At 33.8% G+C, this 21,198-nt stretch overlaps 2 protein-coding genes and 2 pseudogenes across 4 annotated transcripts; 3 read left to right on the top strand and 1 right to left on the bottom strand.

Moving 5' to 3' along the window:
• The first annotated feature begins 398 nt into the window (after positions 1-398).
• Positions 399-2,534, top strand: LOC120128681 (annotated as a pseudogene).
• A 4,259-nt stretch (positions 2,535-6,793) lies between these two features.
• Positions 6,794-11,424, bottom strand: LOC120128780. Its single transcript, XM_039146413.1, has 3 exons — positions 11,305-11,424; positions 9,462-10,310; positions 6,794-9,281 (listed from the first exon to the last, which is right to left on the bottom strand). Exons 2-3 carry the CDS (start codon positions 10,308-10,310, stop codon positions 7,188-7,190), a joined length of 2,943 nt encoding a protein of 980 aa, XP_039002344.1. The 5' UTR covers positions 11,305-11,424; the 3' UTR covers positions 6,794-7,187.
• Positions 11,425-14,245: 2,821 nt separating this feature from the next.
• On the top strand, positions 14,246-18,091 carry LOC120128701 (cullin-1-like). 3 transcript variants are annotated; one of them, XM_039146329.1, is made up of 9 exons: positions 14,246-14,325; positions 15,069-15,248; positions 15,364-15,463; positions 15,695-15,883; positions 15,977-16,024; positions 16,101-16,304; positions 16,398-16,475; positions 16,965-17,054; positions 17,750-18,091. In XM_039146329.1, the coding sequence occupies exons 2-9, from the start codon at positions 15,118-15,120 to the stop codon at positions 17,855-17,857; spliced, it is 948 nt and encodes a 315-aa protein (XP_039002260.1). In that variant the 5' UTR covers positions 14,246-14,325; positions 15,069-15,117; the 3' UTR covers positions 17,858-18,091. The 3 variants fall into 3 exon arrangements, with proteins under 3 accessions (XP_039002260.1, XP_039002261.1, XP_039002262.1); XM_039146330.1 differs by having other exon boundaries at positions 14,249-14,325; positions 15,077-15,248; XM_039146331.1 differs by having other exon boundaries at positions 14,264-14,325; positions 15,089-15,248.
• A 436-nt stretch (positions 18,092-18,527) lies between these two features.
• On the top strand, positions 18,528-20,128 carry LOC120128680 (annotated as a pseudogene).
• The last annotated feature ends 1,070 nt before the right edge of the window (positions 20,129-21,198 follow it).

The raw sequence follows: 21,198 nt of genomic DNA, 5'->3' as shown, positions 1-21,198 counted from the left end.
GTTGCAGAGAATCAAAAGCAACAATGGTGGCCAAAACCAAGGTGTTTTGGGTTTTATTTCTCTTCATCTCAGGTAAAAAGGAGCACTTTCTCCACTTCACTAATTTCAGCTGCACTGTTTTTCATCTGTTTTCTTAACTTTGGTTTCTTTTTGTGAAGAATTCTTTTTAGGAATTGCAGTAGCAGCAAGTGAACCGAAGGTAGGAACTGTGATCGGAATCGACCTGGGGACAACGTACTCTTGTGTGGGTGTTTATAAGAACGGCCACATGGAGATTATAGCCAACGATCAAGGGAATCGAATCACCCCATCATGGGTTGCATTCACTGATTCAGAGCGTTTGATCATAGAAGCCGCCAAGAATCAAGCGGCTCTCAATCCAGAACGTACCATCTTTGATGTTAAACGTCTCATCGGAAGAAAGCAAGTTTTAAACTCTTTTGTTAAACTAGTTTGATTATTGTTGACTTGTTTCCATTTTTTTCTACTTCTGGAGATGAATTGAACTTTATGTGTTTGATTTAATGACAGATTCAATTATCCAGAGGTTCAAAGAGATACTAAGTTCTTGCCTTACAAGGTCGTTAACAAAGATGGTAAGCCATACATTCAAGTCAAGGTTAAAGGCGAGACCAAAGTTTTCAGCCCTGAGGAAATCAGTGCTATGATCTTAACAAAGATGAAGGAAACAGCTGAAGCTTACTTGGGGAAGAAGATGAAGGATGCTGTTATTACTGTTCCTGGTACAATTAAAACGTCCACTACCTCTTTCATATGAACTATAGAACCATTAATTGAATATGGTTTAATGAATTCTAGGTTTTGTTTTGTAGCATATTTCAATGATGCACAAAGGCAGGCTACTAAGGATGCAGGCACCATTCCCGGGATAAATGTGGCTCGGATCATCAATGAGCCAACAGCTGCAGCCATTGCCTATGGATTAGGTAAGAAAGGGGGAGAGAAGAACATCTTGGTTTATGATCTTGGTGGTGGTACATTTGATGTTAGTATCTTAACCATCGATAACGGAGTCTTTGAGGCTCTCTCAACAAGTGGAGACACCCATTTGGGAGGGGAAGATTTTGATCATAGAGTGATGGACTATTTCATCAAGTTGATCAAGAAGAAATATAACAAAGATATTAGCAAAGATAACAAGGTTTTAGGGAAGCTTCGCCGGGAATGTGAACGAGCCAAGAGAGCTTTGAGTAGCCAACATCAAGTTAGAGTCGAGATCGAGACGTTGTTTGATGGGGTTGATTTCTCTGAGCCATTGACAAGAGCAAGATTTGAAGAGTTGAACATGGACTTGTTTAAGAAAACTTTAGGACCGGTGAAGAAGGCTTTGCAGGATGCAAATTTGAAGAAGTCTGATATTAATGAAATTGTCCTTGTTGGAGGCAGTACTCGAATCCCCAAGGTCCAACAGTTGTTGAAGGACTTGTTTGATGGTAAAGAACCCAACAAGGGTATCAATCCAGACGAGGCGGTAGCCTATGGTGCGGCGGTTCAGGGTGGAATTTTAAGCGGCGAAGGCGGAGAAGAAACCAAGGGTATTGCTTCTTTCTCATTGATTTTGCACTACATTGTATTGAATCTGGAATCTTTATTGACCATTAACAAGCTTTGTTGTTTTTGCAGACATTCTTCTTCTTGATGTTGCTCCTTTGAGTCTTGGCATTGAAACAGTTGGTGGTGTTATGACTAAGTTGATCCCGAGGAACACTGTCATCCCAGTTAAAAAATCTCAGACTTTCACCACATATCAAGACCAGCAATCCACAGTTTCCATCAAGGTAAATCAATCAATGGAAATGGCAAACAAATCTTGCCTTTTGAATTCGTTGATAACTAACGCTGGTTGCATTTATGAACTTCCAGGTTTACGATGGAGAAAGAAGCTTAACAAAAGATTGCCGTGAACTCGGAAGATTCGATTTGACCGGTATTCCACCGGCTCCAAGGTGAGTCTGATATTCGAAATACGATCATCACATTGTTTTTCAACTGTTTCGTGGTAGTAACCATTTGTGTTTTTGGTTTCAGGGGAGTTACTCAAATTGAAGTCACGTTTGAGGTTGATGCCAATGGCATCCTCCATGTGACAGCAGAGGACAAAGCGGCAAAGAATTCGCAATCAATCACGATAACCAACGAGAAGGGGCGTCTCAGCCAGGAAGAGATCGAAAGGATGGTGAAGGAAGCCGAGGAATTCGCCGAAGAGGACCGGAAAGTAAGGGAAAGGATTGATTCCAGGAACAAGCTTGAGACATACATATACAACATGAGGAGCAGCATAGATGACAAGGACAAGCTTGGAGACAAGATCGATTCCGAGGACAAAGAGAAGATGGAAAACACATTGAAAGAAGCTCTTGAATGGTTAGATGATAATCAAAACGGAGAGAGAAGATTTCGATGAGAAACTTATGGAGGTTGAAGCAGTGTGTAATCCAATCATAAAACAAGTTTATGAAAGAAGTGGAGGTTCGAGTGGATCAGCATATGAGGAACCTACTGATGAATTGTAAAATAGAATTTTGTTGCTTTTTTCAATGTATTCTCAGTATATGATATGATCAAGTATAAACTTTTTCTCTTGATGTCTGAATATGTATACGAGAGATCATTCAAATATGAGTACAGGATAGTGTTTTAGAAACGAAAAGGAAATCTTTTTCTTCCTTCACCTTTTTACGTGTCACGTTAATTTTATTAACAATAATTAATGATAATAACTGTAACGAAAGCAATAAAAAAATTTATTCTATGATTGTAGTATGAATTAACTTATCTCGTTGTTGTTCCTAGAGATTTTGAGTTTGAGCAGTCACTACTATAGCAGGGTGATTGAACGTTCATTGTCAAATGATTGAGACTATTTAGAACAAATACTACTTTATAATCACATTAGCTTAATCAAAAATAATTATGATTGTAATGTAAATTTTAAAAGTTAAGTGATAAAAATGAAAATACTTTAAAAAGTTCAGTGATAAGCGTAGTTTATCCAAATAAAAAGATAGTAAAATATAATATTTCTAGAGTTAATTGTATCATATGTTATGAAACTGTGATTTTTAAAGTTAGTCTTTAAACTTTTAAATATTTTAATTTCATCTTTAAACTATGATTTTCATTTTAAATTAATTCTTAAACTTTTGAACATTTCAACTTCATCCCCAAACTATGACACTCATTCCAAAATTGGTCACCAAACTCTTAAATCTTTCAATTTCATCTACAAAGTCATCCAAATATGTAATTAGTTTTAGACATAGTTTAACCTAAATTTTATTTTTTAAAATAAATAATAATATAACTTCACACAAAGATTTTATTAAAAAGGGATGTGATTAGTATATACGTATTGTTTCAGATGAAATTGAAATTTTTAAAAAGTTTAGGGACCAATTTAGAATGAAGGTCATAAGAATAAAAATGAAATGTTCAAAAGTTTGAAGATTAATGTAAAGTGATAACCATAGTTTAAGGATTAAATGAAAATATTAAAAATTTAAGAATTAATTTAAAATGAAGGATATATGAGAATTTTAACTCAAAACTCTAAGTTGAAGTTAAGCAGTTGCACATCTACGGTAGTGGCATCATAGTATCTTTCATTAGTACCTTGCAGTGCACAAAAGAGGAGTAAATTAGTATTTTAGTATCTAAATTATCAGTTTTGATACATTTTAATACTTAAACTTTTATTTTTTTAAGACCATACTTAAAATTTAATTTTTGTTTCATTTTAGTATATCGTTTAAAATTTAACGTTAAGTTTTGAAAATTTTTGAAAGTTTAGGTACTAAATGGGACCAAAATTGATAATTTAGGTATTAAACACGTTAAGTTTTTAACGACGGGATACTAAAATGAAATAAAAATTAAACATTAGGTATGATTTTGAAAAAAATGAATGTTTATGTACTAAAACAGATCAAAACTGATAGTTTAAGTACTAAATACACAATTTACTAAAAATTGATATAAAATATGTTCATACTAGCGTTTTATAAAGATTCAATTTCTATATTTGAATTTTATTAAATTTTGTCAAAACATTACGTTTTTAAATTTTGAAAAGATATTGTAGAATATAAATTCCTAAGAAAGGAGTATCATCTTAAAAGCTATGTTGGTTCAATTTGTTGTTTAAAATATTTGATAAAATTGATTTATATATAATCAAATGGTTGAAATTTGAGAGAGACGATAGAATGGGGAGGGAAAGAGAAAATGAAAAAATGAAAAAAGTATTTATGGATAAATCAAAATGACGCCGTTTTGACCCCTCATACCCGTGCATGTGGAGCCTTTAGGGGATAAACCTTCCATCAGTCACTATAGGTTCTTATTTGTTACATTTTGGCTCATATATGTTGCGTGCTTTACATTTTGGTTCTTAATTACATATAAGCCGAGTTTTGTTCTTTGTAATTTGGCCCTTAAATGTTTAATGCATGCAATCTTGTCCCGAAATCTAGTTTCTTTGATATCCTTATTTGGTCTCTAATTTTTTCGTGTGTTCATTTTAGTCCTAATGGAATGTTATCTCATTTTAGTTTTTTGTTTTCTTCTTTTTCCGCATTTTTCTTGCAATTTCATAGGTTTATGTTTTAGTCACTATTCAGTATATATAGTCTTGTTTTGTTAATATTTTTTATTTCAAGTGTTAGTTTATGATTTCTTCATTTTGATCATTGTTTAGATTATGTTATTTGTATAATTAATCCTTGCTTTCAGTATTAAATTCCAATTTGTTCCTTAATATAATTTTGATTTGTATTTCAATCCCTTTAATTTAATGTAATTAAAATTATCAGTCTTTAAATTTACATGCCTTAAATTTCTGTAATTTACATTTTGGTATTAACATTTACTCTTCATTTAATTTTAGCATATAACCTTTTAATATTATAGTTTTTATTTCATTGCTACTTAATTTTTTTTATTTTTTTTATTTATTTGCTCGTTTAGCATAATCTTATACATTTAACTTTTATTCAATTAGTCAAAGTTGTTTTTTTCCCTCCATTAAAGTGTCATTTACTTTTCCCCCCTTTATTTGCATGTAATTACTTTAAATTTACTTTCCATTGTAATGTACATTTGCATTAACTTACTCTTTTATATTCCTATTTTGATCCTTTTAGTATTTACCTATTTATTACTAATTGTTTGCATACATATTTACGTTACCATTATATATGCATTAATTATACCTCCGCATTCTATCTAAATTTTAATTACTTTCCTTACATTATTATATATGTGTTTTTATATATATAATGGACCAATTTTAAAATGACCTGTCAGGTTTTATTTTACTTTAATAATATATTTATTGCATTTTCCCTTTTTTTTATGCTTTAAAAATAGACACATATATTTTAATAAGAATAATTCTTTTTATATACTGGAATGTCTATATGATATATTTTTAACGAGGAAACTTATTTGATATTTTGGAAAGTTATAAAATATCCGATTGCTCAACTAACCTATAGAATACCTCCAAAAATTTAGAGTGCCCTTCCAAAGATTATTCGAATGAAACCGATATCTTATAGTTATTCAATATTTGCTTATATTTTATTATAGGATATGTTATTTTGAATAAAAGCATTTTTTTATGTTTCATATAAGGAAGTTATTTTAATAATTAAATATTGATTAAATTTTTTTATTGTAATAACTATAAATATTTATTTGCTTTATTATTATTTTTTATCATTTCATTTATTTTGTGGATCCCTTTTATTCTTCATTTTTAGTTATTTTATTCAATTATCATCGTTTAATATCGTTGTATTTTGTTCATTTGTCACATTCGATTGACATTTCACTCATATCTTATGTATATCACTTATTATTGCTACATTCATAAATCATACATTTGTTTATATGTTTCAAAGAATATCCAAAGGCAATGTCGTCGTGGGTTAGCGAAATTGCTCCAAAATAATTGGATTTCAATTTATATTAATTCTAGTAATAAGAGGACATTCTTCTTAAATAAACCAAGTGAATTAAATCACTTTCATCGAATCAAATATTTTAAAAAGAAATTCACTCTTTTTTAAAATTTCATCGAAATGAAGAGGATCGTAATTTAAATTTTGAATTTAAATTTGTAAAACTCCACTACTTAGACAATGTATAATCGAGGGTATCAATTTTAGGCACTATGGAGGTGCTCACCCTTCCTCATGCATAACCGACTCTCGAATATTTAAAAATGAATCTTTGGTAAATGTAGACAAATTTTCGTCTTAAAAATGATTTTTTTTAAAAAAAAATTAAAAGACGTTTTTAGGTATTCGACCTACCTAACCTAAAGGTCGATGACGACTCTAAATTTTCAAATTAAACGAAAATCTGAATTTACCAAAATAAAGTCATAATTATTTATAAAAAAATTGTTATGAAAGTGGGTAAGTAGTGGATACAAAAATATTAATTAGGTATGAGGATAAAGGAAGGGGTATCCGCACTCGCCTCGTCGCCCGTTTTCCATCCCTAATACGAAGTTTTAAATTAATATATTATAAAAATTATACTTTAAGTCATGAAAACTTATAATTAAATTCTGATTTTAAAATTTGATTTTTTTAAAGAAAAAAAATCATTCATATAAACTAATTAAAGAATCTCACACGTCTTATATAGTAAAACTGAATTTATGACTAATTAAAGATGAACAGTTCAAACAGCTTTCATAAATCCATGAGTGGAAGAAGAATAAAAATACCATGAAAAAACTACATTCACATTCACAAGCTGTTAAAAGGAACCTTCCATTCCATGATGTAAATGGGCAGTAAAAGATACAAAAATGAATAAAAGTTTCTGGAAATCTTCCACTACGTGCATGCATTGAATAGGGTTACCCTCTTCCTCGACTCTCATCGGGTTACCGATGCATCTCGAAGGTCCAGAAAGGGCCTCTATTGGTGATAAACCAAAAGCTGATGTTTCATTTTTCTGAAGGTAGACAGAAGAATAAAGGCATGCACCACTGCTCAGCCTTTCCTTTATCATAGATGTCTAAGGCATCCATCACAGTTGGACCAGCAAAATATCAGACCGATGGACCAAAAAATATCTGTAAATGGATACATCGGTTTGTCGCCGATAAGAACTTCATGATGTTGTGAAACCCCAAAGATTGTAAAATATTAGTGATCCACTTGAGGAGGTTGGCTCATGATATCTTTAGAACAAATAAATGCACCATCTTGGTCTTTTTCTTCCTTGGCATCTGCAGTTTTAACAACGTCTGCACGCGTTGATGCTTTGACTCCACTGCGTACCCTTCGGGTAGGACTTGAAAATTGGATTGCCAGTGCCTGAACGTCTCTCACTTTTTGCGTCTTCTTCACTTTGAAGAACCCACTCTCGAGAGCTTCCAACACTCTAGTGGTCAATGGCCTGCTTCTTTTGCTTTGCCTCCGGAGATTCACTCTTGCTTGCTGCTCTTCCAGACAATCATTAGGAGTGGTTTTCAGATCAGCATAATTATTCAAAACAATGAATTGTCTGCCATCAGCTTCAGTGCTTCCTGGTCCACCATTCCGATCATACAGTGGGAACAGGGGCGGGTCTGAACCTATTGATGACAGGGATGGAAGCTTCTCATTACATCCTTGAGAAGTCTCTGTGGATTGTGGATTGCCTTCAGCAGAAGAGTTAAGAAACAATACTTTCTCTTGAAAATGACTCGCATGTAGGACATCAGTGCTGCCTTCATCTTTAGAATTTAAGGCATGACATACCCCCATTTGTTCATTAATGCCAACATAAGACTTCTCAGAAAGATAACTTTCTTTGGTCTTAGTACTAGCATTTAATCTCCGTCTCTTCATGGGAGAAATTAGATCAATTGGATAGCTAGGGATATTCTCCACAAGATCACTTCCTTCCGACTTAGCACAAGCAAGTAATGTTTTTTGTTTCATTGGAGAAGCTAAATTCTCGGTTAGGTAGCTTGCCACTTTATTAATACTAGTTAGTTTCTTTCGTTCTTCAGGAGTCAAACTAACAGAAGGGCTCGGTTTAGATCTTCGACTGAAATGGTGCTTTATTATCCTCTTTGACCTAGCATCTTCTGATGCATCGGTCTTCTTGTCTTGGTCAATCGACAAATTCTGGTCTGCAATATATGAGTTCCTCAGATCTTGATTTGAAATGTCATTTTCATCTTTGCCTTCACCTTTCACAACATTATCAGCAGCAATTGACTCACTACTAGGTTTTGTATCAGTGGCAACTGAACCATGACTTGATAGTCTGACTGCAATTTTGGAAGATCTAATAATTTTGGAAGAAATTTCAAACTTAACCGGTAAACATCTGAGTTCTTTTACGTGGGATGATTTTCCTCCATGTAGCAAACTGGTATCCACAATGGTAAATTTCATGTGGTGTTCAGTAGAGCTAGCCACTATACCCTCACAACGGCGAGCCTTCGTAACACGCTTATCACATTTTGACAGCATATGATTAGCATTTACCTGTTCTAAATCTCGAGCATTCTTGTGAATCGGTTTTGAAGTAAACATCAAATCAATTGGTGAATATCTCAGTTCTCTCATTTTGGATGCTTTTCCTCCATGGATCAAACTGGAATCAACAACTGTGAACTTCATATGGTTAGAACTGTAAATGGAGACTCTGGGCTTGAGATAACAAGGCTTATGATAGGCAGCATCATCTTGATCCAATGACTCCCCGAGAATCCCCGCATTTTCTTCATTGCAGCTCCTCATACAATCTCCTTCAGAATCAAGCTCGATAAGTGTTGGTTCAGATGCAACTTTGCTCAAAACATCACTAACAGAATCAAAGTAGTGATTTCCTTTAACAAGTTTCCTTCTCGAGAACTTCTTCACTCCCGGCATAAGAAAAACTAGATAATGTTTGGAACCAACAGAGCATCGATTCTTAGGCTGCTCAGAGTGCCACCCTCGTGCAAGCAAACGTGGCCAAACTGCTTCCCAAAAAATATCGTTGCAACGAGCTTTGCTCAATCGAAAACCTCCAGTTAAAAATCTGATGATGTCACTAGATGTAAGAGATGAGCAAGCCTTCCCAGATGGTATTTCGGGGGAAACTTGAGTTGCCTTCAGAGGCTCCATGGCCAGGTCTGTAAGATCTGTCTTCCCCTTCCCAATACCTACAGCTTCTACAAGATCAGATAATCCAACAGTAGTCTTCAAATGGCAGACATAATTTTCAAGCGAAGTTTTCCCCTCCAAAAACGACTTAGATACCTGCCACAGTAAACGATTAGCTCGAGAATCTTATATTCCTAGTCGAACATATTGAAAAGCTAACATAGAAAACAAATGTCCAACATCAATAAACAGCAAAACATGTTATAAATGTAAGATTATTTTGTAATTCACTTGTGAGCTTTTCTAAATGAAATCTGAGTGATAAACAAGGTTTACCTCCAGCAAATTATTTTGTAATTCATCTGGGACATGGGCAAGTAAACGAGATAACAATTCCTGTTGCCTCCAGCCAGTAAAGATTTTCCGTCCATACACAATTTTTCGGCGACTTCTCTTTTGGCCATCTGACCATCTGTGATATCCATCAGACCTATAAAATGCCCCATAATAAAATGATAATATATCCCCCATGTCCTTGTTGTTGATGAATCGCTTTATCTGCCCAAAATTCTTCCCGAATATGTATAAAGCAAGAAGAAAACCATCCACTTCTGCATTGCTCCAGGAATCACCTGCCACACCAGGAACTAGATGAGAGCTTTTAACTTCCAACGGTCGAAATAGGTTGGTTTTGTTTGACATTCCACATTCAAGGTTGTCTGCATTCGATTCCTTTTTGTTTACCAACCTAGCATCAGAGACATCAAGACTTGATTCGGAATTTATCTTCCTCTTGGAAATGTGTCCCTTTCTGCACTTCCAAGATTTGATAGACTCATCCACCTTAGTTCCATCATTGGGCTTACATGAACCTCCTTTGCCTTCCTCCTCATAATCGATATCTTCTTCATCATGTGTCCACGTGACAGGAAGTGGTAAGCCTAATAGAAAGGAATGGACAAGATAAGGAATGCCATCTGAGTCAACAGGGTCCATCAAAAGCGAAAGATGCTCAGTTCCTTTTACCATGGGAGGAATTTCCACCTGGTATTTGTTACCAACTCTCGGACTTAACCGTGGATCACCGAATATATCACTTATATCAGGAGAATCTGGGGGAAGCAACAGCTCAGGAGGAGTTTCTTCAATGAGGTTGCAGTTAGGATCCAACATAACATTTTCCATCTGCGGAAAGAATACAAGTAAGAAATTTAAACCATGAGAGTCGAACATGGCTACTTAGATCAGTACTCGGATTTCAAAAGAAAGAATGTCTGCCAAAGAAATTGAAATAAATCGAAGCATTGAAGGATGGTTCTTCAAAAGTGCCAAAAGACACAATATTTGAGAAATAGTTCAAACAAAGGGATGCATAGTTGATGAATCATTTTGCTCTCTGTCAAACCGAAGAAAAAGGAGATCATTAGGATTCAAGCAGCTTAAAGAATCAATCTTTAACCAGAAGAAAGATAAACAACTAATCAAAACCCCATTCATGCTCCCTCCATTCGTATATCACAACACGAGCACGTATTAACCAGACACAAACAAAATGCAGATATAGGAAACATAAGCAGAAACCTAAAGAATCCCACTTTAGAGAAACACATAAAAAAAGTGTTGAAAACATTTAACACTGCAGCTTACAACAGGATCACCATCCCCAGATCCTTTTAGCAAATACAATTCACCATTCAAAGCTAATCTAAACAACATTTGGAAGTTGAAATCCGAAACAAGAAGTCATGCAAAAGAAAACATTTGACATAGGGGAAAAGGAAAAAAACACAGTAAAAAACGATAACATCGAAAGTAAATACAAGTAACCCAACAATCATAAGAAAAAATTCGATATGATCCTAAAGGAACAAAATATCATGAACAAAGCAAAAAAAAAAAAACGAAATACACTTAATCTTCCCCTGGGAAAGAACAAAAAGCTTTGAAACGTCAAAAGTAAACGTGAAAGTAGGAACCTGGGCAAATGGGTAGCTATGTTTTGCATTGATTCATACCTATTTTGAATCAAAACATTTCTGTATACCGAAAAATGACACGAACATAAACAGGAAAAACTACACAAAAGAAACAAGCGGTTGGTCTCTGAGTTTTGAAACTAATATCTACAATAAAATAAATTAAACATATGTGATGGAGATTGAAGAGTTTAATACAATACCTGGGTTGAAGAGGTATTAAGGCTTTGTTTTGTTTCACATGGAGTGGTGAAAAAGAAGAAATCCTAGTGTATTTGTATGTATAGTGTGTGTTGGTGGTATATAAAGCGAGAGCGAGAGAGAGAGAGGGGGGGGGGGTGGAGGAGTAAAAGAAAAGTGTTCTTCGTGCTTACAAAAGCTTTTACTATAAGTTAAAATAAATAAATAAATAAATAAATTGTGTTTTAAGAAAAATAAATAAATACTATATTATATTTAGGGATTTTATAATAAAAGATGGTTAAATAGGTTATTTTATATTATTCTTCTAAGGCTTTATAAAAATAATGTTAATGAAAAATAAATTCGTTAAAAATATTTTAAAATTTAACTCAAATAGTTTATAAAAGTGATTTTAATCAACATCATTCAATATGTCCATAATTAAAACTGAACACTTTTTTATTTTTTTTAAATTTTAGGCCACAGTATAAGTTTTATTTAATTGGCATCATTTTACCTTTTTGTAAGAAAATTAATATTAAAATTTTAATATATAATAGCTTATTATTATTATTATTTATTAGGTGAACGAATAGAGATTAGTTAAGCAGTTAAATTGGTGTTATTAATAGAGCTAACTGGATTACAAATTTTGCCTTTATTCAATATATTTCATATGAATTATTTCATCAATATACATGTTCTATGAGTTGAACCAATTGTATTATTGAGATAAAGTAAGTTGTAATCTCTGGATTTAACATTTTTTTCAACTTGGTCCTTGATTTTTCTTTTCTATATTAACCTTTAAATTTATCAATTCTCACTTTAATACAACAACAAAACCCTATTCCCATATGCAATAGGGTAAGGGGGAGGTAGGGTAGTAGGCTGCCCCCAACGCCAGGTTGAGAGCAGCTTCCGTAAAAAGACCTCCGACAGTCAGAAAGTTAAAAGTAAAGATAAAATTCAATGCATGTAATAAATAAATAAATACATAGTTGAACAGTCTTCATATGTTGTCTTCATATGCGCGTCTGTAATGATAAGTAATCCATGCAAATAAATCCCTGCATAAAAATCTCTACATATATACAGAAAACGTAAGAGCCGGCTAAAGTTAAAAAGAGGAAACCTGAAGAGAATGATACACAGTAGTCAACGATAGCAAGCTACGAGAATGAATAAAATCAAATGGGTTAACACCTAAACTAAGGCAACACTACTCCGCTACCCTCGTTCAAAGCCTTCATAAATTCCATTGACAGAAACGTATATAAAGTAGAAGTCATGGAAATTACTACAAAGGCATTAAAAAGAAGACAGATATGTTACACCCTATAGCTGAGACCCGTACTATTCGGCTACCCTGGTCTTAAGTCTCCATACTTTCCTATAAGAAGTCATGTCCTCGATAAGGGCTAAATCCTTCAAATCAGATCTCAAGCAGTCTTCCCATTTCCGCCTTGGGCGTCCTCTCCTTCTGACATCGTCAACTGTAATCGACTCTACCCTCATGAGATTATGCCGCGTAATTGAAATACCAAAATTTAAATCCAAGAATTATCATGGATTAAAAATTATTCAAAAAAAATTAATAAAAAATACCAATTTTAAAACTAAATATTACTTTTTCCCTAAAATATATGATGTCTAAGCTTATTGGTTTAATAGCAACCCTATTGAATTAAATAAATTAATATTAGGAAAAATTCTTTCAATTAGATGTTGATATATATAACATGATGATATGTGTCACAATATGATTAGATGATTAAATTTATTAAATAAAATAAAAAACATGATTAAGTTAATAAAATGTATAAATAATGATAATCAAATGTGTAATTATGAAGTGATCTCATTGACTAAATTTATAGTTTAATGGTCTAAATAAAATACATCCCATAGTTAAGTGATTAATCATCTAGTTTACCCACTTTAAAACTAATAATAATAAATATGTGACATCTATTTTCATAATTCGTTTTAATTAATTTAATAAATTCTTTTAAAATATAATATTATATTTATTAAACTTAATTTATAAATTATTTAAATATTAATTCAATAAAAAATATTTTTTTATAAGCAACTAATTTTATTAAAAATACAAAAGATCTAAATTACAATGAAAGTTTATAACTACAATAGTATACTAAACACATAATAAATATATTTTTCTAAAGACGAGAAAATTAGCCACTTAAGATAACAAGGACTATACAAGAAAAATGTTAAAAAATCTAACCAAATAAACTCGATAAAATGTAGATAGAACATATCTGCCTGCATCAACAATCGAACAACAAAAGTGGATGAAACTATGAAAGGTCATTGATAAATCGAAAAATTAGAATTGAGCGACATGAAAATATTATTTATGAACATAAATTGTGCATCCAAATCAAATCCAATGGTCTAAAATAGGGAAAATCATCATAATAACAAATAAAACGACATATTAATCAGTCGTAACGATGCAAAATTCAACATTGAAAAAATAAACGAAAATACAGTCAAACGATCGAAAACGAGCCATAAAAACAGAGAAAAAATACCACAAAGGTAGAAGAAGACGTGCCATACAGACATAATTGTTAAAAATAAAAAAAACAAAGAAAAAAAAAATAAAAATACACTATAATAAAACAAAAAAATGAATATAAATTGTCGATAATCAATACCAAAACTATAAATAAAAACATTTTTATATAATCTTCAAATAAAAAATAAAAAATTCAAGATTGATGCATAAATAGTAAAAGTTTACACAATTTATTTAACATTTCACTTATAATTACTTATTAAATAAACTATATATATATATATATATATATATATATATATATATATATATATATATATATATATATATAAACTTGAAGTGTTTTATTCTGATATGATAGTTTCTAGTATAAAATATAAAATATAATAATTATAAGTACTAGTTTTACTAAAGAAAACCACTTGTGTGAGAAAAAGCTGGCACTTTCCTTTGTACCTGCAAAATGTCTCTTGACAAAAACTGAAAAATTCAGGTAAATTTTATGAATCATTTTCTAGTGATCTTTTCACGTCTTAATTGTTCGATGCTTGAGTTTAAATAAGGGTTTTTGCTGGGATTTTTCACCTTTTTTTTGCTTATTTATAGAAGAGCGTAGTGTATTTTCTATATTTCCTTTTTAAGATTCCACACTTCGGTTTATGTATTTTGACGTGAATCTTTTTTTTTCTTGCTTAATTTTTTAAATGTTAGAGTTTTGGGGGTATTTCCAGTTTTTTGTTAGTATAAGAGGATGGTGAAGATATTTTGTAATTATAATTATTCATAATTTGTCTTTTTCCTTGACTTATTGTTATGGAGTTTTGATCTTATGCTATGAAATTTATGGGTTGATTCACTTGTTTGTTATTATGTGATTCCTCAGAACTTTTATTTTTCTATAGTTTCGACTTTAGCTAAAATGGTGGAAAAGGAAAGAAATTCGGTTTACAATTTCAAGCTTTTGGGTTGTCCTGGTATTTTCAGACGTCAGTAACCACATCTAAAGTTGATTGACATTTATTTTTCTTGTAAATAAGATTTGCATTATTGAGATTCATGTGTTACCTTTTGGTGTTGCCTATGCTATTGTTTTAATGAATACAAAGTGAGAAGTAGTATCCGTGTTCATTGATTTTCGATATTGGTTGCTTGCGTAATTGCAAATTATGCAGAATTTGTTGAAACTTGAAACTGCCGCTTCCTTTGCTATATGTTCGTGTAATTTGGCATTGATAGTTGTGCAGATATTTGTGAAGTTAAGAGTTAAGGTTCAAAGAACGGAAACATGATTCTAAAGTACATACCACTAGATGAAGGGATGATGATAATGGATGAGGCAATCGAGAAGGCAAAGAAGATTCTTGAAGGGAATCCTGAAACAAAGTTCTCTGGAGAAGAATACCAGAGGTTCTATGAGTATCCTTTGTTTTATACTGGGATTTACTTCAGTTAAATTAGCCTTCTTCAATATCATCCTTCACAACTTAGGATAGTGTTCAGACAAAAATGCCATCCTTGATAATTTCTATAGATGTGTTTATTTCATGTGCACTTACCATAGCTCTAACGAGAAAACAATGCAGCTTTACGAGAAATTCCGAAACAGCTTGGAAGAGAGTATCTTTTCAAAGGTGAGAGAGTTATTACAACTGCTTATATCATGCTGGTTTTTCTTTAGTTTGTTTTGTTGCATTCTGAAGTCAATTGTATTAGCTTTCTCTGGGCTTGCTTTTGTGGTGCTTCTATTCCCCAATACATATTTCTTTTTAAAAACAGCTAGGGAAGGTGTAGAACTGCTATATCAATGTACACGGAACTGTTGCATTGAGTGTGTATTTATGCCTTTTCTTTTTTGCTCTCAGGTACTGCCAAATTTAATCAATAAACAAGGTGAAAATTTGTTGAGAGAATTCGTAGTCATGTGGTCTAATTATAAGCTGATGGCAAGATGGTTATGTAGATTCTTTGAATACCTTGATCGCTTCTTTATCCCTCAACATATTGAGCTTGAGTCACTAAATGGCATCTCTTTTAGTTGTTTCAGGGAAATGGTAGGTAACAATGTTTATTCTTGAGACGCTTTCAGCTGAATTGTAGGTGCTTTCTTGATGAAAATTAATTTTTGGGGTCTATATAAATCTCAGGTCTTCAAGAAGTTATACAGTAGATTCATTGAGGCCTCATTAACTTTGGTAATTTCCGTGTGCTTGCATACACAAAATCTTAGTTTCGCCAGTGGAATTTGGTCCAGTTCATCTTTACATGCAGATCAATCAGGAGCGAGAGGGACTACAGATCGACTTTGTCTTGCTGAGGAATGTCTTGGATATCTTTGTAAAAATTAGTGACGACAGAGGGGTTAACTATTATGAAGATTTTGAGAAGATCTTGCTTACAGAAATCTCTGGTTACTATTCTCGAGTGGCATCAGAGTGGCTCTTGCATGACTCATCAGCTGAATATGTTCAAAAGGTGTTTCTCCCCCCAAATTAAGTGCCTTTTTCTTATATTCATTTAAATGCTACTTACAGTATTAACCATTACATGGTCTCTTTAACTTTCTAGGTTTTCTGGTGCTTGAATAGAGAGAAGCAAAGAGCTCATCAGTACCTACATCCTGACACAGAAGCTAAGATAGTGCAGGTATAGTCAATGACTCTAAACTAAAGAATTCTCTTTTCTGCTTTTGATTTGTTGAATGGTTATATCTGGTTGTGCTCCCAATAAAATAATGATTGGTTAACTTAAGGCAGTTGCACTGGAGCTTATGGTTGTGTTCTTGGTATCAAAATAAACTGCATGCTTGAGCTTGTTTAACAATGGTATCAACTACAAAGTCACTCTGTCTCGTCTGGGTTTCAATCTTTAGTAATTTGGAATGCGCCCACTCTCCTTTTTGGCAATCTTATTATTGTGTTTAATACTTGTCATGGAAGTTGGTAAGTATATATGGCAACTGAAATTATTTGAAAATTACTTGATTACATTGGGGCTATCCGTTTCATAACTGGTCTTCATAAGCTAGATCCGTTATTTTGAAATTCAATTTCACAGAGAATAGATTCTGTGACATATATATAGCATTAGATATATTCCAAATATCAATAATTCTATCTTCTACGGTTTCTGCAGGTTGTCAGATATCATTTGCTGGATCAAATTGCCAATAAACTGATGGAGAAAAAGCAAGCTGAGAACTCTGGCCTAATGACGGATTATCAGGTGTCAATAAATCTCCGAAATGAGTAAATTTATCATTGTTGCATATGTCTGTCCTATTATAGCGGTATTATAATGCATGTGGGTGTGCATATTTGCTCCAAACCTGATAGTGATCTTTGGCAAGGCAATCTCCAGATCATATGGTGGGCTTGGAACTGAAAGTTTTACGGCCTTGGGGTATAATCATATGATTTTATGAAGTTTATGTGTTCTTGGATTCTTTGACCTGCTTTTGATTACAATATTGCTTGGTTTCAAGGAGATCCAAGCCAATCGGATGACCGAAAGTCCAATGATGCATGTTTACATTTAGTTTGCAAGATTGCTACATTCAGTTTTTACTCTGTTGGTGGTGCCGTTATCGGAATTCATTCACGTTGCACCGGAGCCCTATTAAAGGCCAAAATATCGGTGGTACTTCAGTGACCAATGTGGTTCTGGCCCCAGACAAGGCTCAGGTGTGGTGAGAACTGAATTACCACCAGACGGGCTACGCCATGAACTTGGACATTGCTTTGCTGAATTATCAAGTCAGAGAACCACGGACACGATGCTCATAAAAAACGGAAAGAAATTATTTTCAAATATCTCATTGATTAAGGCATTTGAGAACTCGTTCAGAATTTACCCTCTGGTTGCCTGATATTCTACACCGATGATTCTTCTGATTCATGGCATATATGGATTTCTTGCAGGAAATATTGTTGAAATGTGCTGGCATGTCCCTTCAAGAGGGAAGTTCATCAACATCACCCGAAGAATGGCTCTCGAAGCTTATGGCAAGTTCAGCACATATATATTAAATCCGCGTTGGAAGAATTATCAACAGATGTTTGTACAAATAACTTTGGAAAAATATAGTTACCTATAGTCAACCTAGTGCTTCAGCTTCTTTTTCTTTTCTGTTCTCCGAAAAGCAAAATTAAGCTTCTTCTGTTCATTAGTCGATTGGTTGAATGAAATTGAGATGTTTTTATTTTGTTCTTGCCGACTACGGATTCTCCCGGAAAATATTCAACTGCTCTCTGCTGCTTCAACATTTTTGTGTGTGTAAACCAGAAACTAATGTAGACCCTTTTTTTTTATCATAATCTATGTGTGCATTGATGAGAATGTTATGCCAAGTTGTTGGGCGTCTCATTACTACACAGAGGGGCAAGGTTTTTCCTTGTCTAGGTTTTTACCAATTTGGCGCTTAACTAATACTCCTTATAGTATGATCATGTTACATCGATAATCATCAAGAGGACATAAACCGGTGTTTTAAAAATTCTGGTAAATCGAGGAGGGACAAATTTCCCGGAGTTCAAAATTGACAAAAAACAAGTATTTAAATAAAATAAAATAAAAAGAGAGAAGGGACTAATTTGCTCAACTTCAAAATTGATTGACCTAAAATGTAATTAAACCTAAAAAGGTTGCGGACCAAGGCACCTCCCACTTTGCAATGAAGTACTGGGCCTGGTAATTACGATGGATAAAGCTGAAGGAAGTTGCCCAGCTTTGTTGCTGGAAATTTCCTGTATAAACAATTGCATTTCTTCTCAAATACTTGTGCATTGACCTGCAAGACTTCCATATTTGCAAGCAAACAAAAATTGGTCTGATTTCTTGGTTTAGCATCCGAAACTCCCAGGTGAAAATTCCTCTCTTCCTGCTTTCATTTCCAGCTCTGTTATTTCAATTTTTTCACTTGTTTTATCTTTCGGACAAGATGTTTGCAGGTTTGAAAGGGAAGTGTTAGAATATCATAATAATAAAATTAGTTAGTATTTGTTATTTTGTTATTAGGTAGTTACACTTTGGTTAGTTTGTTAACAAGGCTTATTGGGGTATATAAGCCTCTTATTGCAATGGCTAAAGGTGTATCTATTGTAATTCATTTTTTGATACTTGGTAAAAAATCTAATATCATTTACTTGCTATCACCGTAAGCTTGTGTTTCTCTTCTCCATTCACTGTTTTCGTTCAGTGGTGCCCGGCCACTGTGCCAGAGCATCAACATTTCAACAGGAAGAGACATGTAAACAACTTCATAAAAAACGGAGGGGCTTTATTAGAAGAAATTGTTGCCTTTTGCGATGGCAGATCCAATCCAATCCGTCATTTCTCCGCAGAAGAGCTCCTGAGAGCAACGAACAACTACGATTCTACTCGGATCATCGCGCAAGATACTGACTATATATTGTACAAAGGCTCTTTAAAGGAACGTCCAATATTCGTGAAGAATTATGTTATTCCCGTTTCCAATCTGTGCCAACATTTTGCTTACAAAGACATTGTCATCGGATCACAAACAAGAATGTTTTGAAGGTCATAGGATGCTGCTTGGAGACACAGAAGCCAAGTATAGTTTACGAATTCTCAGGCCAAGCAATCCTTTCCCAATGTATCTCTACAAAAAATATTGAATCAGTACTGCCACGGAAATGCAGGTTGAGAATAGCAGTAGATTTAGCAAATGCAGTGATGTATCTTCACACCGCCTTCTCGAGACCGGTTATCCATCGCGACGTTAAGTGTTCAAGTATCATGTTGGATCCAAACAATGTCCCCAAATTCATTAGCTTTGCACTATTCATATCTATTCCTCGAGGGAAATCACATGTGGAGGATGCTGTTATAGGGAGAATAGGGTACTCGGCTCCCGAGTATGTGGCCAGCGGTTATTTAACAGACAAGGCTGATGTTTATTGTTTTGGAATGCTTCTACTTGAGCTTTTAAGTGGACAGAGGCCGAGTGATGTTATTAGGGAACACGAAGTACTGGCTGCTAATGAGCAGCACTGTGTTTAAACTTTCAGTAATGTTGTGGATCCAAGAATATCGATCGAGGCAGAGCAGTTGAGGGTTTTGGCCACACTTTTCCGCAGATGCACCTGCAATGATGGAGAGAAGAGGCCGACAATGATCAAGGTGGCTAAAGAACTCAAGCGGATTATTCAATCTTGTTAGTTGCTTAGCCCCTTGAGGTTTTCATTATTTCTTTGTAGCTGAATAGATCTTGTAAGTTGTAGCTTGTATCCATAAACATTGATGTATGATGAAAACTTGGCCTGCAACTGCAAGATTCTCTACTTCTTTATTCATATGATGAAAACATTTGATAATTCGAGCCACATCGGCCGGAGCATACTGTCGCTCTGTACACGTCTGTATGTCGTACGAAAAAACAGATCATACTAATTTATAAGTCAAAGTCAACACTTATTTTTCAATATATTTTTTAATTTTTTCATCGCTTAAATTATTGATTTATCAAACAAAAACTAACTAATTAAAATTCTTAGAATATTATATAGACACAAGATATCTATAAAATTTTATTCGTTGTAGTATTAACAAACATTTATTTGAAGAATCTGTTTTGGTCTAATAGAAAACAGGAATTCAGATTACAAGGTTAATGTTGTAGTCTGTGTGTGGACATGTTTGTAAAAAAAAGTGAACATTAATTTGTTTACAAACGGTATTATTAAATAAAATAACTTAGAGATTTTTGTTAAAAGAATTTGAAGAGAAGCCTCAGATTGAGACACTGTTTGGAATTCCCTTGCCTGAGTCCTCCTTCACTGGATGGATACAACAACGTGTACGGCACATTGACCTGACCAACACGGTTCTTCAATAGCTTGTCGTTGTTCATCTCTACAATCCGTTCCTCTATCCCCGAAAGACGTTCTCCGAATTCATCAAACGCCGCAACCGGTTTTTCATCCGATGTCCATTCAGTCTCTTTGCCCCAGATAAACTTCATCCGATGAATGACTTGACAGGATTTCTATCAAGGAGATTCCAAGGAGTGTCTGCAGTTGAGCAGTTATTGTTTTCAATAACATCTTTTCGGGGTTCGACTCAAGTTCCACGTACTCCGGAGTTCCTTCTTCGGGCATGAACCGATGACTTATAGTTGGTCGGTTCGGGAGGTAGCCTGCATAAGGATATTGGCCAAAGTTAATTGCAGCATGGAGAGCCGAAGCTATCCATATGATAATGGTGCATGAATCGATCAGCTCTTGTCGAGTCTGCATTTTAGGCCACCATGGCTCGTCTTTCTTGTTGCAAAACCCCTTCTCTCGGACTTCTTTCCACCAGGATTGAAGCTAGGAGTCTTGTTGAACCATTTCGTCGGTCTTGTAGTAGA

The sequence above is a fragment of the Hibiscus syriacus genome, unplaced genomic scaffold (assembly GCF_006381635.1).
Source record: "Hibiscus syriacus cultivar Baekdansim isolate YM2019G1 unplaced genomic scaffold, ASM638163v2 tig00110482_pilon, whole genome shotgun sequence".
NCBI classification, from domain to species: Eukaryota; Viridiplantae; Streptophyta; class Magnoliopsida; order Malvales; family Malvaceae; genus Hibiscus; species Hibiscus syriacus.
This window is presented reverse-complemented; position numbering and strand designations above follow the sequence as displayed.